Here is a 26,578-nt window from a genome sequence, read left to right as displayed (position 1 = left end):
TAAAACGATTCTGTCAGTGTCGATGAGTGTTGTTTTTCTGTATGTTTGACTGAAGCACAAACATGTTTTCCTCGTTCAGTCAGAAATCCCATATTCTGCTCAATTTCTGTTTCCTCTCATGAATCTTTCTGCATCATCTTATTGATCGATGGACCGGAACAATTTAATACCTCCAATTTGTTCAAATCTTTCCGCACTGAACGTGAGTGTGTGGTAGAGAATGGAGAGGAGAATTGGTGTGTGTGTGTGTGTGCATTCGTGCATGAGGGTATGTGTGCTTTGAATTACAGTTATTTGCCACAGAGAACCCCCACCCCATCCCCAAAATGAGCAATGATTCAGGAAGAACAACAGGAAAGAGATAAGCCATCTGAGTGGAATGCAAATGGTTTATTGGATATAACAGCTCTTTTCCTGTACCAGAACAAGACCCTCTGTGTTTTGTGTTTTGTGGACTTTTTTTTATTTGCTCCTATTGACTCAATGCTTTGAAAATGCTAAAAAATCCAAAATCCAGATGCTATGTCAGTGTGCTGTTCTGTGAATGGGAGATTGGGTGTCTTTATTGAAATGTGTGGTTTAGTAAGAGGGATTTCTCTGAAGATTCTAGAAGGTTGGGGATCTGATGGGAAATGTAGCTGTACATACATGAACACACACATACAAATACACTCACACACAAACATAAAACACACACACAATCCAATACTCACACAAACATGTTAACAAGTACGCACATGCGTTTGCTCATGCTCTGAGACACACACAAACACACAGGGGAACCCGAGCTTTAGATCAATGCTTCAACATAATCAATACACAGCGATGAGGAAGGAGAAGAGAGGAGGTAGAGCGCTCAACAGAGATATATTTAAAAGGCAACCTACTCATTAGTCAAAAGAAATGTGGGAGTGAAAGGAAAACAGACAATTGAGATTTGGGTTCAATACAACATTTACATATTCATTTGTTCAATTACATTTCTCCAGAGGAGCATACAAATCATGGTGTTTTCAATATATATGATGAGCAAGGGGAGGTAACACATAGCCAATGAGAGATATACAGTGCCTTCAGAAAGTATTCACACCCCTTAGCATTTACCACATTTTCTTGTGTTACAGCCTGAATTTAAAATGGATTAAATTGAGATTTTGTGTCACTGGCCTACACACAATACCCCATAATGTCAAAGTGGAATTATGTATTTTTTATTAATTAAAAATGAAAAACTGATATGTCATGAGTCAATAAGTATTTAACCCCTTTGTTATGGCAAGCCTAAAAAGTTCAGGAGTAAAATTTTGCTTAACAAGTCACATAATAAGTTGCATGGACTCTTAAGTCCCTCAGTCGAGCACTGAATATCAAACACAGATGGGTTAAAAAAATGTTTTACTTTAATAAGCATGGTGAAAATATGAATTACACTTTGGATCAATACACCCAGTCACTACAAAGATACAGGCGTCCTTCCTAACTCAGTTGCCAGAGAGGAAGGAAAGAGCTCAGGGATTTCACCATTAGGCCAATGGTGACTTTAAAACAGTTACAGTGTTTAATGGCTGTGATAGGAGAAAACAGAGGATGGATCAACAACATTGTAGTTACTCCACAATACTAAGCGAAATGAAGAGTGGAAAGAAGGAAGCCTGTAGGGAATAGAAATATTCCAAAACATGCATCCTGTTTGCAATAAGTCACTACAGTAAAACTGCAGTAAGTGTGTCAAAGAAATTAACTTTATGTCCTGAATACAAACCGTTATGTTTGTGGCAAATCCAACAACACATCACTCTTCATATTTTCAATCATGGTGGTGGCGGCATTATGTTATGGGTATGCTTGTCATCGGCAAGGATTAGGGGGTATTTTAGGATAAAAAGAAATGGAATAGAGCCAAGCACGTTTGTAATTTTGTATATTTTATATTGTAATTTATTTTTTAAATTGTGTATATCCCTTGAGACCAAGTTCCCTGGCAAAGGTCAATATAAAGGTAAAATAAATTGATGTATAAGTCAACGCAGAGGAAAGCTAAATAAACAAAATAATGAGAGAGAAGGGGAAATAGTCCAACCCTGATGAATGGTAGTTAGCACTAGCAATACAAGTGGCACCATGTGCACTTCTTTGAGCTGGCCTATGTGGATCTGAATTCAAATACTCTGCTGAGCCCAGTCTACTCATTCCTCTTTTGGTCCTAATGCCTTACATGTCTGTGCTTAGGTCCATGTCAGGTTAGGTGGACATGGGCTATGTTTATGTCATATGGCCACCCCCCAGGCACACTAATCTCATTACCTCATAATTAAAATCTTGTGTAATTTGGACACAGCTGCGTGATTAAATCTGGGACCATATGTGTACGAAATGTGAAGTTTGCGAAGTCTCCACCCTCAAAAAAGGAAACTCTCAGCCGCTAATTTTACCACATGTGCGAGGCAGTCAAAGTTTAAGCACCGCCTTCGCCCAATCCTGATATGTCCAAATAATTAGCTACTGTTGCTCGTCATTCGATGCATTCCATCCCGTTGCGACAGATTCTTCGGTTTACTCACAGAATCTGTCCACCAGAGATTACAGGCACACACAAACACACACAGAAAGAGAGAGATGGAGAAACAGTGAGAGAGAGAGACAGATGGAGAAAGACATGGACAGAAAAAGAAAGAGAGGAAGATAGTTAATCTATGCCTACTAACAGGAATAGTCCATTGACTTGACTAGGCTTGGGGCTATAGGGGGACCAGGGGTGGGGTCAGATTTGCATAAAGAGGGTGTGAGGGGACGCTGTCCCAGGGACCCCCAGAGACTGGGGACAGAGTGGGGTGACACACACACACACACACTACTCCAAGACAGCAGGGTGACAGAGTGACAGAGTGGGGTACGCCTGAAGAGGTGGACAGAGGGTACAGATGAGAATTACTGGGGTTTGGGCTGGAGACGCCCCCTCACCTGCCACCATGGCGCACCCGAACAGAGACACATACATAGTCATGCACACACAAGTCATGCACACACACACACACACACACACACACACACACACTATGCACATATACTAAGACACTTTAACATGATGAAAGGAAAAGGGAAAGGGGGATACCTAGTCAATTGTACAACTGAATGCAATCAAATGAAATATGACAATGCATGGTAATATACTGTGTATGTCAAGTAAATGTCTATAATAACGTCTGCTTCGTGAATTGATTTGTAAATTCAGTTTTATGGATTTCTATATAGCGCTTACCCGTTTGCATAGACTTAATAGGTCTATGACACAGTCTGACCGCTTGCTCATGGATATACCCAAATAAACTTATATATCCCTCTAGTAGCTGGTGTAAGCTAGTGTTGACATCAACTTGAATAGAATGGTTGGGCATGCTATTATATAATGTATTTGATTGCCATCTACTGGTCATTATAAGGTGTTACATGAGGGGAATGCCTCATCACGAGAAGAGCAGTATTCTCAAGGGAATGTATTTCCCAGTGCTTTACGGTGTAGGTTTAAGGTAAAATCCATATTACAACACATTAAAATTATACATAATTGACAAATATCTTCTATAATTTACAATAAGTTTGGAAATATGAAGTATAATGTTACAATTCGACCTAAATGTATATGCATTCTGATTATTTCGGTCTGATTTCGTTCTCTCTCATCTGGCAGAATAACTTGGGAACACAGGGTTCTAACACCATCGTGTGTCCATTTGGTAATATTGCAGGGGCATTCATCAGTGTGTATCAATAGGCAGTTTATCCAACCCCAAATCATATTACTGTACTAGTCGCTGTAGGCTACATGTACAGAGGATATTCTACATATAGAGGATATTCTGGGTAGGGTATATTACTTTAGAACAAAATATTCTATGTGCTTTACTAATATAGTTTAGCAATTTGCAACAAGGGTTGCTAACCATGAAAAGCCTATACAAAGCAGGACTAGGATCACTACAATCCAAATAGTTGTTACTACATAGCCACAAGAGGGAGACCTCATCTCAAATTTAAGACACCCGCAAATGCATTCGCAAATGCATGTTAAAACATTACCAATGTATAAAAAACTAAATCACTGCACTACAGACTCTGTACAATTGGTACGCCTGCTGAATACTTTGAGGAGCAGGTGCAATGGCAGGTTGTTACAATTACTAATATCTATTTTTCAGTGTGTTAGCAGTAGTGCACTGCCACTGCCTAACTTTTATGTTCCTATTCTTCGTTCTCTTTCTATATTTTTGTCAGGTCTTCATTGGAAAGGAGTGGAACATTTCACATGACTTGCCTGATAAAACAAAGGTGAGGACAGAATGAATTACAAAAAACATATTGTGTAGCCTGGCCCACAGGCTATAGCTTCATTGACCTCCTTTAGAAAGACCCCAAGACTCCATACATCAAATCAAATGTATTGGTCACATACACGTGTTTAGCAGATGTTATTGCGGGTGTAGCGAAATACTTGTGCTTCTAGCTCCGACAGTGCAATAATATCTACCAAGTATTTTCTAACAGTTTCACAACATGTACCCAAAATACACGTAAATCTAAGTAAGGAATGGATTAAGAATACATATGTCAGAGCAGCATTTGACTAAGATACAGTGGCACAGTATAGAGTACAGTATATACATATGAGATGGGTGATTCAATATTTACACACAATTAAAGTGACTAAGATACGGTAGAATAGTATAGAGTATAGTTTCTACATATGAGATAATATGAGTAATGCAAGATAAGGAGACATTATTAAAGTGGCTAGTGTTTCATTTATTTTTTAAAGTGGCCAGTGATTCCTAATCTATGTCTATAGTCAGCAGCCTCTGATGTGCTGGAGATGGTCAGTGGTGTAGTATAGAATACAATACAGTATATACATATGAAATGAGTGATGCAATATGTAAACACAATTTAAAAGTGACTAAGATACCGTAGAATAGTGTGGAGTGCAGTTTATACATATGAGATGAGTAATACCAGATACGGAACATTAATAAAGTGGCTAGTGATCCATTTCTAAATGTGGCCAGTGATTCCAAATCTATGTCTATGATGTGCTAGTGATGGCTGTTAAGCAGTCTGATGGCCTTGAAATAAAAACTGTTTTTCAGTCTCTCGGTCCCAGATGCACGTGTACTGACCACGCCTTCTGGGGACAAACCTGATGGGAGGGGTTTGTCCTGCTCTCCACCACCTTGCCTCTTTTTCACTCCAATTCCCCACCCCACCTTCTGTCCCACACTGGTGGAAAGAAAAGGGAGGTGGTCGTGGAGGAGAATCTCTGAAATGTCATCCAGGGATTGGCCAGCTTTGATAAGCAGCTATCAGAGCTACCCTTTGCCCCTGACATTTCCTTTTAATGTGTGGGGCTCCTGGCTGGCAGCAGGGTCTTTTAAATGCAAAGCTCCAGGCCCAGGGGGGAGCAGAGCTGGGGGAGAGAGAGAGGGAGAACTCCTTCCTTTCACCCCTCCCCTTTGCCTCTCTGTGGGCACCACGTAGTTCTTAATTGGCAGGGTAAATGGTTTGGCACACATGCTAATTAAGGCTGCCTAAGTCAATACCCCCCCCCCCACCCCCCCGCACACACACCCTCTCCCCTCCTGCCTCCCCACCAACCCCAATGCTTCCTGATTTCTGATTCCACTCTTCTATTCAAAAGAAGAAAGGATGGGGTGTAGGTTTCAAATGAGAGACTCATTAGGTTAGGACACAGGCGTGAGATTATTTCCATAGTGAATAAAATCTAAAGGGTTATTTTATTTTGAATGGTTGAAAAAAAACGAATGAAGTTCATTCAGTGTGGGCATGGGCATTTCAGCTGTCAATGTATGAGTATCACTTTAGTTATGACAACACACACACACACACTTTTTATTCTACAGCTTAAGACCTATTTAATGATTGGTTTCACACGTACACACACATAAACACACACACCAGTGGATTCATGGGATGATTGTCACATTTAATCACAGTATGTCTCAAACAATTAGATTAGAATATTAATGTTATTTTCCCAATTAACCTTCTGCCATGGCATGTGGTGCCTGCCCTTCTAGCAGTCATCATGTTGACTGTTACAGGCTAAATTAAAACTTTACCATTTAATTGAATATTGTTACATTAAGGTGATAGTAAAATAGGATGGACAAAAGAATCAGGATAAGATTTATTCCTGTCGTAACAGCTTTTATATGTTATTTGAACATGTATTTGAAACATGAATCCATAACAAAAATCTAGATTGATCCACCAAGGAAAAGCCTCTCTCTTGTGGCGAATGAGTAGAATTGCAAGAAGGCCGCTCAGTGCCATGATTCCAGTCAGTCAACTGAGTCAAATTTCAGATACTGAATAGGAAGTAGGCATGAATTTCCTCATCAGACATAACTGAAATCAAGCCAAGCTTTCCATACTGTAACAGTATACCAATGCAGCTGTCACTGTATTGAAGCCATTTTACGCAGTTTATCATAGCGCATTTAGCTTTATTACAAGTTACACATCATTGCATTTTGTAGCAGAAAGTAGGCTGGCCCTCCTTGAAGTCTCGTAGACTGATGCATTGCACTCTTTTTGTCTATAAACCCTCTTGCATAAACTTCCACCATACTTTACCTCATTGTTAACCTTCAGACATATAAGTTACCAGACCCCGACTCAGGGAGGGTAAACCCTGGAGATTCCTTCACTCTCCACCCAATTAGATTCATCTGATTTTAGTTTTTTTGCGCCTCTCATGTGGAATGATCTTCAAAAGTCCTTAACGTTGGTGGATTTGGAGGCTCTAGGGCAATTCAGGCGAATGTTAGAGGGCCTTTTTACTGAAGAATGTGTTTGTTTCATATGGTTGTGTGTGTTTTGCTTTTAGTGTTTTGTGTTTGCTTTTCATGTATTGTGTGATTGATGTGTATATAGATATGTGTAGTGTAGTTATTGTTTATTAATGTGTTCATGCAGGGCTCATCTGAGAAAAAGTCGGTGGTCTCAACATGACTCCCTGCTTAAATAAAGGTTAAATAAAAACAATTATATCATTATCACCTATTTGCACCTTACCTACTCCTGAAGAGTTGGCTAATGATCTTTTCATTAATCTTTTCTTTTCACACACACACACACACACACACACACACACACACACACACACACACACACACACACACACACACACACACACACACACACACACACACACACACACACACACACACACACACACACACACACACACACACACACACACTCAGATACCAACTGCTGGGAGAGCAGAGGTGCCTCATTGAAAGGTCAGTCAGAAGCCATTGGTGTAAATAACATATGAAGCTGAGAGGGGCACAGGGTCAATGGTGTATAGAGGAGGTGTGCCAATCACAACACTTTTCTATAGCAGAGGGGGAATTCACCATTAATACCACACAGGGTTGAGGGTTTCTGTCCAAAGCCCAAGTCAATCCCTGACCACTGGTCTTAGACACTTTGTGATGGTCCCTACATCTGACAGGGGTGGGGAAACAGTTTCCACCATAATGCTGACACCCATCCAGTCTTTTCAGGCTGTCTCTCTTGTAGAGTTGCTCACTCCTGATCTAATGGGGGGTGATCGCAGTCAAGCTGACTCTCTTTTCATAGAAAGAAAGGGTGCCCTCTACTGGCCCATCTACACATATGCAGAGATAACTTCTAAGCCAGTGAGCCACGAAGTGAGGATAACCAAGACCCTTGTAGCACTCTGCCCACCCTTCTGCCCCTGCTCTGACCACTTCCATCCATGTGCCAGGCTCAGTGGCCCAGCCTGCTCCTGGTTGGCATTTTACTCCCTGGTAGCATGCCTGGTATTGGCATAACATGAGGAGTTGGTCAACAGCAGGGGTTCTCTCTCTCTCACTCTCACTCACTCTCACTCACTCACTCACACCTGGCATCTCTAGGCCCCCTTCAGTACACTGTAAAGGGGTTGCTGTGAATTTGAAAGTAACTTGCAGGCAGCTCTGTGGCAACTAAAATTCAGTAGTTCATATTACAGTACACCTAATGTAATATAAATACAGTATCAAAGCAAGTACTGTGTAATGACACACAGTACAATACCATAAAATTAACTGCATTATACTGTAAAAAAGTTAATGCTACCGTAATCGGAAATGAATGAATGAATGAATGAATGGCTGGCTGGCTGGATTAATTAAATTCATTGAGGGAGGGAGGGGTTTGTTTTTAACAGTATTTTACTGTAATTACAAGTGATTGGTAAAGCAGGTTGGCTGCTAGGTAAAGTGTTACATTACAGCATATTAATGAATATTTTGTGTTTTATAACAAAGGCTTCCAAACTGGCAGCAACTACAGGGCAAAACGGACCAAAAGGACATGGCAAAATGCTCAACCGTTTAAGGTTTAAAACTTGCTCCCACTCCAATCTGTCCCCTATACATTTTACATTGATGGGGCACTATAACCACATATGAGTTCAATTGGTACAGCATTTTCACTCACAGGTGTAACAAATATAGCCTCTTACAAGGCACACCTTAAATTATGTTAATGAGTCAAAAACAATACCATGCACTCACTAGTGGTCAAAAGGTTTTGGTGCTCCAAATGCACCTGAATGAAGCTGACCAGAGACCTGAGACCTTCTGTACGTATTTTATTTGATTCACTCACCAGGCTTTTGTAACATGACTATTAACAAGTCATTTGCCAGTAAGACAGATTCAAATCCTCAGCTTCTAATTCACATTGAGATGCTAATATGATTTATGGTGTAAGAAACAGAAAATCTGAAAGGCAAATGCTACAGTGTGTCTCATTACAAAACTCCCCACGCTGTCTTTACTGCGGCTGGAGCTTGGTGGAGGAGAAGGGAGATCAATCCCCTGGTCTCATCACCCACCCCTTACACCTGCAAATGGCCAGCGAGCATTCTCCCTCATGCCTCTGCCCCCCACACTTCCTCTGGCGCAACCATGGCAACATGCCCCTAACCCCAGCTTTTCTGTCATGTCCGTTGGCAGGGCGAAGGTGCACTCAGCCTGGGAAATCAGCCTAATAAATAGCTTTATACTAATGAGGCTGGCGAGCGGTGGACAGAGCTGCCAATCTTAATACACTTATTACATTTCTATCAGGCGCCCCAGAGACAGAGGGGGGCACTCGGTGCCTCCGTCTCTTTCTCTCTCGTTTTGTTTCTTTCTCTCTCGTTTTGTTTCTTTCTCTCTCGTTTTGTTTCTTTCTCTCTCGTTTTGTTTCTTTCTCTCTCGTTTTCTTTCTTTCTCTCTCGTTTTGTTTCTTTCTCTCTCGTTTTGTTTCTTTCTCTCTCGTTTTGTTTCTTTCTCTCTCGGTTGTTTCTTTCTCTCTCGTTTTGTTTCTTTCTCTCTCGGTTGTTTCTTTCTCTCTCGTTTTGTTTCTTTCTCTCTCGTTTTGTTTCTTTCTCTCTCGTTTTGTTTCTTTCTCTTGCTCTCACTTTCCCCTTATCTATTTTGACACTCTCTGCCTCTGGCTTCATCCACTCTCTCTTTTTCTTTCTCCCTCACGCCAACAAGCATGCACAATCTCAGTAAATTGGAGTTTATTCTCTTGTGCTCTACAGAGAATAGATACAGGGTCTATCCAGGATGACTGGGCTGGCCAGCTGGTCTCTCGCCACCTCCATCTATGCTCTCTCTTTGGTTCATGCCTCCTACAACACTCTCTTTCTCCTATGTTCTTGTCTCTTTTGTATTCCTTTCTCTTTGCCACCCCTTTCTTTTTTTCCTTCTTTCTTTTTTTCTTTCTTTCATGTCCCCATTCCCCTCTCTACTCTGCAATAATAATGGAAGTGCAACACCTTACTGTGAATCAGTGTTTCACAAATCTTTTTCCCCCTCTCTCTGCTCTTCCCTCTCTCCCAGCTCTTCTCCCTCTCCCTCCTCTTCCCCTTTACTCCCCACAAACCTGTCTGTAGTTTGACAGACAGTGTAACTCTCCGTACTGTCTCTCCATCTGCTCTCCTCCTCCTCTTCCTCCAGCACAGATGCCACAGGTCCTCACCCTACCCCACCACCCCACCGCCAGAGTGCGGACATGAGGAAGTAGCAGCAGTGGTGACAGCCTGGCACTAAATACCTAATCAGTCGTAACACCCTGAGAGTGAGCACACTGCAGACCCACTCGTATCAGCACTGCCAGGGGTTAAGACAAGGTATGAATACAAAATTTAGACTGCACGGCTTCCTATCTTATCTCCAAGCTGTGAAAAGCAGCCATTTTCTTATTATATGTCTGAAACAGAGTTGCATGTTATGAAGTAGAGCTTAAATCTTATCTCTTTTGTACATGCTGATAGTTGTCATGTGTATTTTTATTCATATCATTATTCACAGCTAACTGTAACATTGCACCAGAGGCAAGGATGAGGGATATATCCATGAACTGAATCGGACGTATGTTTCACATGACTATATCACAAACCATTACCCCCGGGGTGGTCACTCTCTTCCCAAGGATATAGGTCATGAGTTGGGGATGGGATGTGTACTTACAGTATTTTCTCTGTGTCCATATTAGAACAGCCTTAGTCTCTACAGGACCTGTGTCAGTCTGAGACCAAGGCTGTCCTAATATGGACACCGTACTTACGGGGCATTAGATACCACTTTACATATAAGACCTGTTGTCATGCCTCCATATTCCCAACCAACAACCATACGTCAACATCCACTCATTACTGTTCATTAGTTATTTGCTTACAGTTTTTCTCAGTCGCTTTGGTGCATTTCTTAGATCAAAAGTGCAATTCTTGATACTACTTGTACAAATTCCAAATCACCTAGTCACTTGTGCACATCATTAAAGCGATTTCTTATTCCTTTGAACAAATTGCAATTGATAATGTCCAAGTGTCAGCTTTTTTCCACATTATCAATTGCTCATGTCATGTTGATCAAAATATAGTAGATGGTTCTCTGTTGAATAGTCTTACCCCTCAAAACATCTAGGCATTAGTTCCTTGCATAAGCCATTACATGCAAAATTGTTCAACTATTTGTCATAAACTGTCAAGCATAGTTTTACACATTTCTATTAGACCTTTTGAACAAAAACGTGAATTGATGAATCGTGCAGGTGAAATTGACCCTCACTCATGAATATAGGAGTGCAAGATAGGACTGCAAGATTACCTCAAACCGGTGGCAGAGGATGCCTTTTCACACCTCAACAGGAGGAGGCTATTTGCACCATGGTCCGAGCAAACAATGCCATGAGACTCAGGGAAATACAAAGGACCATTATAGAAAACAACGATGTCTTTGAAAACATCCATACGGTTAGCATCTCAACCATCGACAGGGTGCTGCATAGAAACCAGATGAGTATGAAACAGCTGTACCGTGTACCATTCCAAAGGAATGAGGACAGAGTTAAGGAGCTACGGTACCAGTATGTACAGGTAAAACATATACCTACTTTACAGCAACATTTTATAGTGATACATAGTACAGTAAGCATAAACTGCACACATTTCCATTGCTGTGGAAGGAACATGCAATATATGTACATTTTATGTCACTCTTCCTTACCAAAACAAATTCAACTGTGTGTTCTGGGATATAGCGTATAATGGAGTTGGAATCAAGTGAACCCTCTCACAACTTTGTATACGTGGATGAGGCTGGCTTCAACCTGACCAAATGCAGAAGGCGGGGTCGGAATATCATCGGTCACAGAGCTACTGTGGATTTGCCAGGCCAACGGGGAGGAAATATCAGCATGTGTGCTGCTATTTCGGAGCATGGTGTCCTAACCCATATCCCCCTTATAGGGCCATACAACACACAGCATCTACTCAACTTTTTAGAGACTCTCTACAGGGCTCTCATCCCTGATGATGAGAGGGGTCTGTTTAGAGAGGATTTGCCAAAGTATGTGGTCATTTGTGATAATGTGAGTTTCCATCGATCAAACATCATAAGGCAATAGAATTCCTCCCACCTTATTCACCATTCCTTAACCCAATTGAGGAGTTATTTCAGCATGGTACGATCGTCAGCCACACACACAGATGACCCTGCTGGCTGCAGCATGTGAGGACATCACAGTAGACGCCTGCAGAGGATGGATAAGGCATTCCAAAAGATTCTTTCCACGTTGCATTGGAAGGGAAAATATACGGTGTGATGTGGATGAGAATATGTGGGCCGACAGACAGAAACGTCTGGATGTGTAGAGACAGCACAACAGTGCTGCGGGCAAAATTGTGCCTTAGGGGTGGTTTCCTGTGTTTCTTTCTAATTTAGTTTTTTTTCCTTTGTGCCCCTTGGGTTGTCCAGTCTCTTTCAATCAATAACCCACATACAGTAATATGTAAATAGTCCTGTTGAAATTGATATATGCCATAGAAGTGCAGCCTTGTGCATTTTCAATACAGTAACTGTCATCCAAACTGTAGCCTAAGTTTACATCAGGTAATACTGTCAAAGTACACAGTTACATTGACAACATGCCTAAACATTTTGACGACCTTGTTTGTGAACAATGACTCAATGACTTATCATTCTGATGACACTGACATGGTCATTGGCATGAATATTTACTTTTGAGAGACGTACTAAGGATTTTTAGAGACTGACTCGCTTCAGAAACGTATCTATTGTATATTGCAGTTTGTACAAATTGTTCTGAGAAATGCACTTATTATTTTGCACATGTTAGGGATGATGTGAAAAAATGCACCAAAGCGACTGAGAAAAACTGTATTAAGGGGAACTTTATGTCCCCAAACCTGGTTCCATACAGTGCATAATTATATTCTGTAACAACACAATGGCAATAATGTTGAACTTCAATCAAAACTAAATGTTTCCCTGACAAATCTATTGTTATGTTAATCATATTAGCATTTAAGTCACCGACACAAGCATTCCAAAAAGTAACATAATTTCTTTAGTCTAGTGGGGTAATGAGTTGCATTGCAGAGTGTGTGTGGGTGTGTGTGTGTGGTTGTTGTGCAGGGCCCAGGTGATTAAGAGTGTGATTATTATTGCGGTGTTTGCTTCTCTGCATGCTGGAGCACACTTGGTCCTCTCATCATTAGTTACAGAGAGAGATAAAGGGATAAAGAGAGGGAGAGTGAGGAGGAGGAAAGGAGAGGAAAGAGGAGAGTGGATCTCTCCCTTCGAGTGTGTGTGTGTGTGTGTGTGTGTGTGTGTGTGTGTGTGTGTGTGTGTGTGTGTGTGTGTGTGTGTGTGTGTGTGTGTGTGTGTGTGTGTGTGTGTGTGTGTGTGTGTGTGTGTGTGTGTGTGTGTGTGTGTGTGTGTGTGTGTGTGTGTGTGTGTGTGTGTGTGTGTGTGTGTGTGGTGGAGGGGGTTGTGGGCATGATACTGACAGTACTGCTCTGTAACGACTTAATTAGTGTTTAACTGGGAAATGCCTATTGATTGGCAATATGGCTCTTCTCCCCAAGGTAGCCACCCCCTCCACAAACACACAGACACACACACACACACACACACACACACACACACACAGAGCTCTCCATGTGGTGCGATGAAGTGATTTATCATTTCCACACACCCCGTCCTCTCGCCAGACACACACTACGCAAACCAACCAGCCATTAACAGTGTTGGCTAATGAATCAATAGCCGCATGCAGCCACAGCAGCGTTACTAAGACAGTGATCATATGCAGCCCATAATAATGCTAAACAAATCATGTCACGGATTAGCTGTCACACCAGGGCAATTCCATGGTAACAGAATTACGCTTTGACTCAGTTTTTTAACTTCAAAATATATGCTAAACTTTGGTAACGGGATTACGGTAAAATCTCCCTCAGTTTTTTATGTGACTATGTTTAAAAAAAAAATCTGTTACATTTCTGCTCCAAATTAAGATTCAAAGATGTCTGCAGAAATAATGTGGTGTCAGCTATGACATGGTACCTTGAGTTTAAAAAATAACTATTTTGGTTATTGAAACTACAGTAAGTAGAGTGGATTTACACCCGGTAACAGAATTACAGTAACGGAATTACATCATGGGTCCCTGATCTGTACTACACAGAAATGCATTATTATGGATTAGAATGTCATTCTCCTCATGTTTCACAAGTTTGGACATCACAGTGCCGCACAACAGAGAACAGTAGAGTTCAGTGCAATACAGCACAGCAGAATAGGGGAGAGTAGAGTTCAGTGCAATACAGCACAGCAGAATAGGGGAGAGTAGAGTTCAGTGCAATACAGCACAGCAGAATAGGGGAAAGTAGAGTTCAGTGCAATACAGCACAGCAGAATAGGGGAGAGTAGAGTTCAGTGCAATACAGCACAGCAGAATAGGGGAGAGTAGAGTTCAGTGCAATACAGCACAGCAGAATAGGGGAGAGTAGAGTTCAGTGCAATACAGCACAGCAGAATAGGGGAGAGTAGAGTTCAGTGCAATACAGCACAGCAGAATAGGGGAGAGTAGAGTTCAGTGCAATACAGCACAGCAGAATAGGGGAGAGTAGAGTTCAGTACAATACAGTACAGCAGAATAGGGGAGAGTAGAGTTCAGTGCAATACAGTACAGCAGAATAGGGGAGAGTAGAGTTCAGTGCAATACAGCACAGCAGAATAGGGGAGAGTAGAGTTCAGTGCAGTAGAGTACAGTAGAGTACAGTACAATAAAGTAGAGCATAGTTCAGTGCAATGCACTGTACTGTACTGTACTGTGCTGTCTAAACTATATTATACTGTACTCTACTCACTGTACTGTATTGTATTGTACTGTGATCTACTGTGCTCTACTCACTGTACTGTACTATCTAAACTTGTGAAACATACGTCTTTGATAGATAGGTTCCGATTTGCTCCAGTCCGGTCTGTCTATGGACGTTAACATCAATACCAGGTTGGACTGACCAAATTTCAACTACTTTTCAACATCCGGTTGTGGTCGGTGCTCAGTGGGTGAGGATTAGGGTGACCACATTCAAAATACCCAAATGCAGGCCTCCCGAGTGGCGCAGCGGTCTAAGGCACTGCATCGCAGTGCTGAGGTGTACTACAGCCTTGGGTTCAATCCCAGGCTGTATCACATCCGGCTGTGATTGGGAGTCCCATAGGGTGGGGCACAATTGGCCCAGTTTTGTCCGGGTTTGGCCAGGGTAGGCCATCATTGTAAATAAGAATGTGTTCTTAACTGACTTGCCTAGTTAAATAAAGCTACAATAAATTACTACATTTAAAAAAAAAAGATATATACATTTGGCATAATGTCGACCGGGTTAGGGGAGAGTTTGGCCGGCCGGGAAGTCCTTGTCTCATCGTGTTCTAGCAACTTCTTGTAGGGGGCCGGGCGCCTGCAAGCTGACTTCGGTCGTGAGTTGGACAGTGTTTCCTCTAACACATTGGTGTGGCCGGCTTCCGGGTTAAGCGAGCAGTATGTCAAGAAACAGTACGGCTTGGCAGGGTCATGTTTTGGAGGACGCACGGCTCTAGACCTTCGCCTCTCCCGAGTCCATAGGGTAGTTGCAGCGATGAGACAAGACTGCAACGATCAATTGGATACTACGAAAAAGGGGGGAAAATTAAATAAAATGCGGGACAACGGGATGATTTTGCAGGACATTCGCCACACAGTGTAGGCAGCCCCCCACCTACGTCTTGTCTTGCACTGTGCAAAATATCAGATCTCAATTTGAGAAGTGTTAACACCACCAGTAGCCTACTTTATAATATATATCTTGTCATAAGCGCAACTTGACTGCAAGATAGAGGTTGGAATGTCAATTCTCATCAAATTAATAGGAAGTCTGACTGAAATATGCAACAAATCAACTTTTTTTATTAGTGTTGTTTTAATGAATTGATCAAATGCGGTACATGATTGTTTTGTGGTGGGACAAGGGACAAAATGCGGTACTGTCCCGCACAATTCGGGATCTGTGGTCACCCTAGTGATGACGCTGGTTACAATAAATGGAAAGAGAGGGGACTCATGGGTAGGTGTCAGTAAGAGCTGGGAGAGTTGACATTAATGGGAAAGTGAGAGAGAGAGGCAGAGTGAGAGAGAGGGAGGAGTTGTCCAGACTCAAACTGTTATAACACTCTTGTTTTGACCACCAGACATCAGAAAGACAAACAAAACAGCTATGAGCTGAACATAACAGTGGAAGGGAGGACGGTAGTAGGTAGAGGTCTTCACAGATCCACCTGTACCCGAATATCAGAGATAAGATCTGGGACCCAAGCAGGTCCGGATCCAGAATTCTGAACAATGTCACAAGTCTGGGTTTGATCTGATATGATTGTCTCGGGTGTGTGTCATTTTAAATGACTTGCCCGGAACGGCCGTACAGATTCGAAAGACACTGCTGCAGTAGAAAGAGAGACATGTTATAATTTATGCTGCTGCTCTTGCTTTTAAAGAGAGTGGCGCGTGTAGCTTGTTGTTGTTGTTGGACAATCATAAGTCATCAAAGCAGCAATAGGCTACAGTCATGCAGTCATCCCATTTAAATTCTGCATTAACTTGATTCTAGCACTGTACAGAAAGTGTTATGCTGGATTTCAGCACATGGTGTTGTTTTGTGTATGAGTGAGTATGAACAAGCATGCATAACCAATTCCCTTGACATTGTGGGTGTATCAGTGCTCCTTCTCAAGTGTGGAATTCCCAAAAATAATTGGTGACGATATTGTGGTGTGAATGTGAAATATGAATAGGTATCTTGGCAGCATGAGTGTGCCTGAATATGGAAGTGTTGACGTGTTTTTCTACGTAAAAGTCAAGGTCTCTGAGTATACTGTATGTATTGCTATGTGAAAGTGTTGGACTGTGTGTGTCCATGCACATAATGTCAGGCAAGGTGCATGCTTTGAAGCCCCACACATTGCATCTGCACTGTGTACACTGGCCTGGTGGTGCAAACACAAGCCCACATCCACTGGGGGATTGTAGCCATTAGAATAACAATAGTGGAGGCAGATGTCACAGACAAAAGACTGGGCTCCTTTTCAAAGCCCTGCGGTGTACTGTATGACCAAACTGCCGCGGGTGCTGAGGTTTTGGGGGACTCTGTGGAACTGAGATGGAGGGTGAGTCATTAGCTTATGTCAAAGAATGGAAAATAAATGAACCCCCGTGTTCTGTGTTATGGGTGCTAGGCGGGATCAGGGGAGGGTCAAGGGGCACGACCCCCTCTGGCGTCATCAGCACACTTAACCCCCTCACTTACATTGACATCCTGCTTGTTGGTGAGATCCCAAGGGGATACTGGGACAAGATAGCCCCAATAGGCCAGACCAGAGGAACATAAAAGTCAATCTGGTTAGTTTTTACATATCATTTGATTAAATACAAAAGGCTAGTGTTTTACGACAGCAGAGGATATTTGTAGTAGATAGTGACATACTGTGATCATGTATTAGAGAGAGGAGGGAGGGATGGTGTTTATAGTATTGATGAGATGATAGACAGGAGCTCAAAAACTGCCACAAGACAAAGAGTCTGATACAGTCACCATCTGCTACTATGGGTCTGACTAGCATGCATGAATATGTGCGTACACACACATACACACACACACACACACTCCAGGTCTTCCAATATCTGAAGGGCACTTAGCTAACACTCCCCTCATTTCTATTCAACCCAACACATTCTGTAAAATCCCACCACTTCACATCCCAATAACACACCACACAAATCATTTCCATCCCCCTGTGCACATAACATCACAGTCCTTTTAATACCTGGACGGAGTGGCACTTCCTCCCTGACAATTACTATGGCAGCACCAATACAACTCCCTGATACGCGCTTGTCACAATATGACACTAATACCTACAACAGCCATGAATAAATCATACCGCAGTCTCCACTATATCACGTTTCAATCTTAGCTGCATCCCTAAGGGCCCTGGTCAAGAGTAGTGCACTACATAGAGAATAGAATAGAATTTGGGACGCAACCCTACTCCGCCCCTCACCTCCTAAAGAAATCCTCAGCGTAATTGAGTAAGTTGCTGAAACGTGCATTATTATATCAATAACAATCGTGACGCCCAAGTTCTGTCTCATCTCGCCCGACGCTAGCTCGCTACCCCTTATAACGCCCGTCACCTTCACACATGCAGATGCAGATTGCAGCGGTAGAGCCGCCTCATTTCCATTCCCATTAGGTTATGTACATAATTCTGCATATCATCACAGGTGGGGGTTAAGACCCTGGGATTAGCTTGTCAGGGTGAGCGACACGGCGGCGATGGCAGTGGTGAGTGCCTGGCTCATGGAGGCAGATGAGGAGGCTCACCCACCCTCAGATAGAGAGACAGATAGAGAAAGGGTCTGCATCTCAAATTGCACCCTATTCCCTACATAGTTTACTTATTTTGACCAGGGTCCTAGTCAAAAGTAGTGCACTACCTAGGGAATAGGGTGCCATTTCGGACTCAGTCAGGGATGATACAACAGTCATTTTCCGGCTTCCCGGACAGATGACTCTATTGCCACAATGTTATTCATAGCCTGCCCAGTTGGAGGAGATTGACGCCGTGGAGGGGATATTGAGATAATGCGAAGATAGGCTGGAGGAGATGGAGAGAGATAGGGAGGGAGGGAGGGAGAGAGATAGGGAGGGGGGAGAGGAGAAGATGGATAGAGGGAAGAGATAGAGATGGAGAGTAGTGATAGTGATGGAAGAAGGAAGCTCAAGGAGGAAGATAACGTGTGCTGTTATGGCCCTGCTTTCTGCTTAACCCCAGTGTCCCATGATATTACCCAGAGTAGACATGAGACAACCTTGCTTTCTGTGGTGATAGCATCACATGTCAAATGAATGGTAATGCCCTTCTCTGTCAGGCCAGATCCTTCCCAGACCAGAGTGCATGAATGAAAAGAAGCAACAAGTCCGCCCCAACAGAGAACCACTGTCACAGCCTCTGCCTTTAGATCCTACAGTATGTCTGAATGGATGGATAAAGACAGTAGTTACAGGTATGTAGCCTACTGTATATGATAGCATTTGGTTTGATTTGGATGCCACAAATATTAATTTGAAATAATTTGACAAAATTCTGTTGAATCTGTCTGGCACTGGACATGACAAAACTGTGATATTTGAACCTGAACCTTACTATGGAATATTAGGTGCTGTTTCTTCTGCTTAACCATGATAATAGGTCTCTATTGAAATGGCACAGGGAGGAATAAAGAGCTCTCTGTTGGTCTATAGGCCTGGGCCTGCCAGTCTAGGTAGCCAGCAGCCACTTGGTCTTCCTATTAATCAGTCATTCTCTTTCTCTCTTACTACAAAGTCCCAGAGTCTAGCCCTGTGCCGAGTATCATGACTGGCAACAGAAGACTGGAAAAGGTCAGATTTAATGACGGTGGTCACGATTTATCTGGTGCATGCTGTCTATGAACAGTGCATGTGTGTAGGTGTAAGAGCATATGTGCATCTGTGTGTGTGTGTGTGTGTGTGTGTGTGCCCGCGCGTGTGCATGTCTTTGTGTGCGCGTGGATCTGTATGTGTGTGTGGGTCCATGTGTGTGTGTGCCACTGTGGCTACTAATGGCAGGCTTTGGGAGAGTGGGGAGATGAGGCAAAGAGAAGGGGAGGACACCTGGCGTTCCCAGTCCTTGGCTGCAGTATGCATAAACATGTTTGGCTTCAGAAAAGCTCTTCAGCATTCCATTAATAATGCATTCCTGACCACCCATTCCAAGTGAATAAATGAGGAATACCGGAGTGGCGAAGTGCCAGTGAGGCGCCACTACTGCGCTAACATTCTTTCACTGTTTGTCTCTCTAACTATGTATTTCTCTCTCTTTCCCTCTGACTCCCTGTCGTTCTCTTTGTCTCATACTAGTGATAGTGCATCAGTTCATGTCGTCCACAATTTTGTATCCAATATGGACCCAATTAAGACACAATATATGCAGCTCACCTCTCTCTTCTTCTCTTCTTCTCCTCCCTCTCTCCCTGTCAAAGCTGGGCCAGAGCCAGGTAATGCAGGGGGTCGACAGTTAGTCAGTGTAGCACAATATACACACCCTGACAGATTGACAGTGTGTTCTCACACCTCGTACCTGACAGACACCACGGAGTGCTCTGGCACAGGAAGTGTGTGCACCCACTCAGCGCTCCTCCTTCAGGACACACATCACAACCATGCCACGCTGATTGCGCTCCCCAGTAGTGTCAGGGCACAGCAGGTTCGGATCTAACTTTTACGTTTTAAATTCAGTGTTTTCTAAAGCTGCAAATTGAACCCGTCGAGTTAAAACAAAACAAGAAAGTTGATGTACAGAACACCTTATAAAATTAGATGTTTGTTTCTGGATTTACTATTTAAGGATAAAAACAGATTGGACACAGTCAGAGCTTTCACACTCTTGATTTGCATATTGAGAGATAATTGCCACATACACACACAGCACATATGCACACATGCACGCACAAACACACACACACGCACACGCACACACTCTCACATGGTGAACATGATGAATGAATGACCTGGGTTGATATGGCTCGGTGAAAGAGCGCAAAGGGGAGCTTGATCTCGATGAGCAGACAAATGGCCACATTAGCACAGAGAGATTAGCACACACACACGCATGCTGGCCACCTCGCCCCAACACCCACATCCCTAATTAGAGCACAGGGATTACACTCCCACAGAGTCAAGGTTTTAATAATGAAAACGATTTCCTCCACAATCTATAGGCTTCTATAGGATCCATTTGCTAAAAACCTGAAGATATCTCTGAACAGGAAGTATTAACATTTAGGACTAGGGCTGACTGTCAGTTTGATCACATAAGCATAGGAGTTTAGCTGACATGTTGTAATTATGATGTGTACAATCAAACCTGTCAATTAGCCTACACATGTACACTCACACACAGACTCATATGGCAAAGCTCAAACTATTTCAGAATTTTCCAAATCAAAATCAAATCAAATGTTATTGGTCACATACACATATTTAGCAGATGTTATAGCGGGTGTAGCGAAATGTTTGTGTTCCTAACTCCAACAGTGCAGTAATATCTAACCATTCACAACAATACAATACACTACAATACACAACAATACACACAAATCTAAAAGTGAAAGAATGGAATTAAGAAATGTATAAATATTAGGACGAGCAATGTCGGAGTGGCATAGACTAAAATACAGTAGAATATGGTATATACATATGAAATGAGTAAAACAGCATGTAAACATTAAAGTGACTCGTGTTCCATTATTAAAATGACCAGTGGTTCCATGTCTATGTACATAGGGCAGCAACCTCAACCCTACTTTCTGAAGGTCATAAGAACAACCTCAAAAGGAATACATAATGTGCTTGAACGATAATAGAAAAAAGCAGTCACCAGAAACAGTCTAAAGCCTGACAAACGTGAGCCTCCTCAAACACAGCTATCTCTGCCCACAAAAGTCAGTCCATGCCTCCAAATACGATCCTCCCATCACCCCTATAAGAACATCAATCAACAATACTGCTGAATGCGCAAACCCAACAAATCCCATTGAATCGCAATAGTCTATGTGCGATAAAGGGACTGGAACTACGCAGACAACATGGTCAAACAAAGAGAATAGAGAGAGAGGAATAGTGAGAGAGGAAAGTGAGAGTCAGAGAGGGAGAGATAGATACAATAATGGATAAACTCTTGCCAATCCGATGTTGTCCAATATAGACTGTGTTTGAACAAATTCACCATTATTTCCAGGATTGGTTATTGGGCCACATTGATTTTTTCCATTAGTCGATGAGGCTCTAGGGAACCCTAGCAGACTGTCCATTCTCTGCCCCGCTGTCGAGCTTCTCGCCTGGACACCCTTTGGTTGACTGCCCCCTGGTCCTCCAGTCCTGGCTTGGAGAACCAGCAGGAAGAAAAAACAAAAAGAGATATAGCGGGAGAGCGAGGGTGTCTTTAAGAGCAGGGCTCACAATGAGTCCCTTCTTTACATTCCTGGAATGAAGCCATAAAGATTTTCTGACACCTCCTAACCTTCAGGGCTCCTCTACCTGTCCTTGTCATCCTGTGGCTCTATTACTCTCTAGCTTGTCTAGTTCCCCTACTCTTGGCAGGTTTAGATGAGCAAGGACTATACCATTGTTACTGTGTGATGCTTCTCTCAGTAATGTAGGCAAACATGGCAACATTGATCTGTAAAGCTATAGTTATCTTGGAGACAACATCGGTAATTTACACTCTAAACTTATCGTATTGGAGCCTGTCGAATGATCGTTAGAACTCGACCGGCTCTTGGCTCTCGAGCTCAAACGAATCACCACATTGAATATCAGCTCATCTAAACAAGAGTCACATTTAATAAAGGCTTCAGATAGCATCTGCAGTGCTGACATCAGTCAATCTCTCTGCAATAGATTGTTTGCCTCGGCAGTCGGCACACGCCTCCCTCATTGTGCTCCTATAGATCTGAGGAGTGGACTGCCGCTCCATCTCTATCTGCACTCCATTAGGGCTCTGTGATGAGACCGATGGACAGAGGGAAGAAAGAAAAGGTGAGAGGGAAAAAGAGAGGCTATACGCGCCCACCGCTGAGATAAGCAGCTTATCGGGAGGCTGCATTTACTTCCCACACGTTTGCCTTTAAAATACAGCCCCCCTGCCCCTCCAACAATACACCCCCTACACACACACACACACACACACACACACACACACACACACACACACACACACACACACACACACACACACACACACACACACACACACACACACACACACACACACACACACACACACACACACACACACTCGCTAACCCTCCCCACGCCACTTTCTAACTCACAAACATCAATCTGCAGTGCCAAGCTGTATATTTATCAAACAAAAATACTATTAGTCAAGATGTCAGACGTGTTCTGAGAAAAAAGGGGGGAGAAGGGATACAAAAGATTGTGTTACTAAAAAGATTGTGACATGGTGAAATATAGAGTGAAGAAAGAAAATGCAAAAGATAAATAAATAAACCAAAAAACGTGTCAGATCAATCATAATATTAATTGCCATGATAAAACTGCTTCAGTCAACATCTATCAACAGCAATTTCTCAACTCCCCAGTGTAATCCTCAGAATACAGCAGACTGCAACTTAAACCAACCATAACATATGATATAGCCTATATACCTGACCATGGGAAGCCCATAACCTTGAGTGCCAAGGCATGAGAGGAAGTGTGTGTTTGTGTGTTGGCCAGTATTACAATATTGATTGGTGCACCCAGAGCAGGGGAGCTCATTAGAGAAACATCAAGGTGAACACACCCTTCCCTCCACTTAACTCCTCCCCAACTCTCCCCTCTCCCCTCCCCATTTCCTATCCCTAGTCCCTCATTATAGGAGCCAGAGGAGCAGGGCACAGCAGGAGCTTCACATTACACCGTTTGCCTAGCTGCCTGTTGGTCGATTCCACGCCAGCGGGAGAGGAAAATATTTTTGGGATATTCATATAAATATTTTTTATGTTGAATAAATTAATGTGAAAATATCAGTGGTGGGAAAAGTACTCAATTGTCATACTTGAGTAAAAGTAAAGGTACCATAGAAAATTACTCAAGTAAAAGTGAAAGTCACCCAATAAAATACTACTTGAGTAAAAGTCTACAAGTATTTGGTTTCAAATATACTTAAGTATCAAAAGTAAATGGAATTGCTAAAATGTATCAAAAGTAAAAGTATGAACCCCTTTCAAATCCTTATATTAAGCAAACCAGACTGCACATTTTTCTTTATTGACGGATAGCCAGGGGCACACTCCAACACTCCAACACTCCAGCACTCCAACACTCCAATACTCCTACACAACATAATTTACAAACAAAGCATTTGTGTTTAGTGAGTCCACCAGATCAGAGGCGGTAGGGATGACTAGGGAAGTTCTATTGATAAGTGTGTGAATTGGGCCATTTTCCTGTCAACATGTTATGAGTACTTTTGGGTGTCAGGGAAAATGTATGGAGTAAAACGTACATTATTTTCTTTAGGAATGTAGTGAAGTAAAAGTTGTCAAATTTATAAATAGTAAAGTAAAGTACAGATACCCCAAAAAACTACTTAAGTAGTACTTTTAAGTATTTTTACTTTAGTATCTTACACCACTGGAAAATGTGTATTTCAGAATCTAGACATACTCCATATGTTAGAGCACAGTGCACACTATAATGAGTATAATAATAATGACACCAAGATGTTGTCTGTATCATGTACGGTTCACAGATCACAGGGTCTTACAGGAGGCATATAGGTCTAAAAAGGGCCTAAAATGGCCACTTTCATCGTGATTTTCCCAAAAACATCTGTGATACAAATTTAAAAAGCATGTCAAACATTCTTCCTTCCAATTAAGTTTCTATGTGAGAATTGCCAGAATAATCGGAGATTCCAAAAATATGATGTTAAATTGTGAATAAGTCTACTAAAGACAATGCATCATCTTTCTTTGCTATAGGCAGAGAAACTCTCTCATTCAATCTTGTCTCACTCCAATTTAAACAAGTTACAAGACAATATATTTATAATGACAGACAAATAACAGCTATCTTTACGTTAAACTGCAAAATAAAATATAATTTCATATTCAAATATCAAATTAATTTTAAAATGCCCATCCATCAAAGTCAGCAGATTATATATCTTCTCTCATGCCAAGTATTTGCTCCTTATTTATTTCTGATCTCCCTCTACACTCAAATTAACACTTAAGAGAGCTCCACACATCAGTCAGTCAGTCAATCAGTCAGCGAGTCAGTGAGTGATACTTTGAAATAAATTAACATAAAGTCTGTAATTTTCCGTTATCTTGCTTTCAAGATAACTATTCTTACTCCTCTTTCTACACTATAGAATTACCACATTACAAAGCCCCACACATACAGCACCTCACAACATACAATAATAAACTTTATGACAGTCAGTTATTTGTAATAAGACAATAGAGACACACCATTGTGAGGTGTCAGACAGTGGTCCACTCTCCATTGAAGCTGACTTAATATTTGCTTTCATGATAACACATTACTTGTTCTTACTTTTTTTTTTACCACTCAACAAAACCCCACACATACAGTATAACACAGTAGCTTTAACACACATACAGTAGTTTAACACACATACAGTAGCTTTAACACAGTAGCTTTAACACACATACAGTAGCTTTAACACACATACAGTAGCTTTAACACAGTAGCTTTAACACACATACAGTAGCTTTAACACAGTAGCTTTAACACACATACAGTAGCTTTAACACAGTAGCTTTAACACACATACAGTAGCTTTAAAACAGTAGCTTTAACACACATACAGTAGCTTTAACACACATACAGTAGCTTTAACACAGTAGCTTTAACACACATACAGTAGCTTTAACACAGTAGCTTTAACACACATACAGTAGCTTTAACACAGTAGCTTTAACACACATACAGTAGCTTTAACACAGTAGCTTTAACACACATACAGTAGCTTTAACACAGTAGCTTTAACACACATACAGTAGCTTTAACACAGTAGCTTTAACACACATACAGTAGCTTTAACACACATACAGTAGCTTTAACACACATACAGTAGCTTTAACACACATACAGTAGCTTTAGCACAGTAGCTTTAACACACATACAGTAGCTTTAACACACATACAGTAGCTTTAACACAGTAGCTTTAACACACATACAGTAGCTTTAACACACATACAGTAGCTTTAACACACATACAGTAGCTTTAACACACATACAGTAGCTTTAACACAAATACAGTAGCTTTAACACACATACACTGATACATCTTATAACAGTCAGCCTTTCTTAGCAATAAGACAACAGAGAGAAACACCAGATAAGGGAAGTGTCAGAGGTCCACATTCCTTATTTTTGACCACTCAACAAAGCCCCACACCTACAGCACCTTATACAATGACAAAACATTTATCATCCAGTCATTTTTGGAAATAAGCTGATAGAGGCACCATTAAGAAGTGGCAGACCGCTGTCTACTCACCATGGAAGCTGGCTTTACATTTGCTTTTATGATAACATTAAAATGACTTCTTCTTTCACCCACTTAACAAAGCCCCAGACATACATCACCATACATACAATGTAAGCCAGCAGAGAGAAACACCCTTCACAAATGTCAGTGTTCCACTCACCATTGATGCTGGCGGTGAAGTTGCCCCAGTCCAGCAGCAGGGAGGTGTTGAACGAGGGGATGGAGGAGAGGTTGAAGAGCAGCTCACTGCTGTTAGACGGGTCTCTCAGGGTGTCTGTGAATAGGTTCATCTGGAGCAGGGTCTTGATCAGGTAACGCAGCATCTTGCCTCTATAGCGGTCAAAGAGGGGGACCACCGTCCCTCTCTTCTATCACTCCTTTCAGATCTATATCTCTCCTTTCAGCTCTATGAGAGACTAAATGAGCAACTCTCTGGCTCCCACTCTCTCGTTGTGTGAAAGTGTTAAATGAGGGTCCTCAATGTATTATGAATGTCCACTTATTCCCAACGCTGGATTCAATGGTAATTCAGCAAAGTC

At 42.0% G+C, this 26,578-nt stretch overlaps 1 protein-coding gene across 1 annotated transcript in view; it reads right to left on the bottom strand.

The window, feature by feature from the left end:
• The window catches only part of LOC129868045 (roundabout homolog 3-like), a 293,102-nt gene extending 266,530 nt beyond the window's left edge, over positions 1-26,572 (bottom strand). Inside the window, exon 1 of the mRNA XM_055941624.1 lies at positions 26,200-26,572. Within this exon, the coding sequence (XP_055797599.1) occupies positions 26,200-26,362 (163 nt within the window). The 5' untranslated portion in view covers positions 26,363-26,572. The remainder of the gene's footprint in view (positions 1-26,199) is intronic.
• Positions 26,573-26,578: the final 6 nt, after the last annotated feature.

The sequence above is a fragment of the Salvelinus fontinalis genome, chromosome 13 (genome assembly GCF_029448725.1).
Source record: "Salvelinus fontinalis isolate EN_2023a chromosome 13, ASM2944872v1, whole genome shotgun sequence".
NCBI classification, from domain to species: domain Eukaryota; kingdom Metazoa; phylum Chordata; class Actinopteri; order Salmoniformes; family Salmonidae; genus Salvelinus; species Salvelinus fontinalis.
This window is presented reverse-complemented; position numbering and strand designations above follow the sequence as displayed.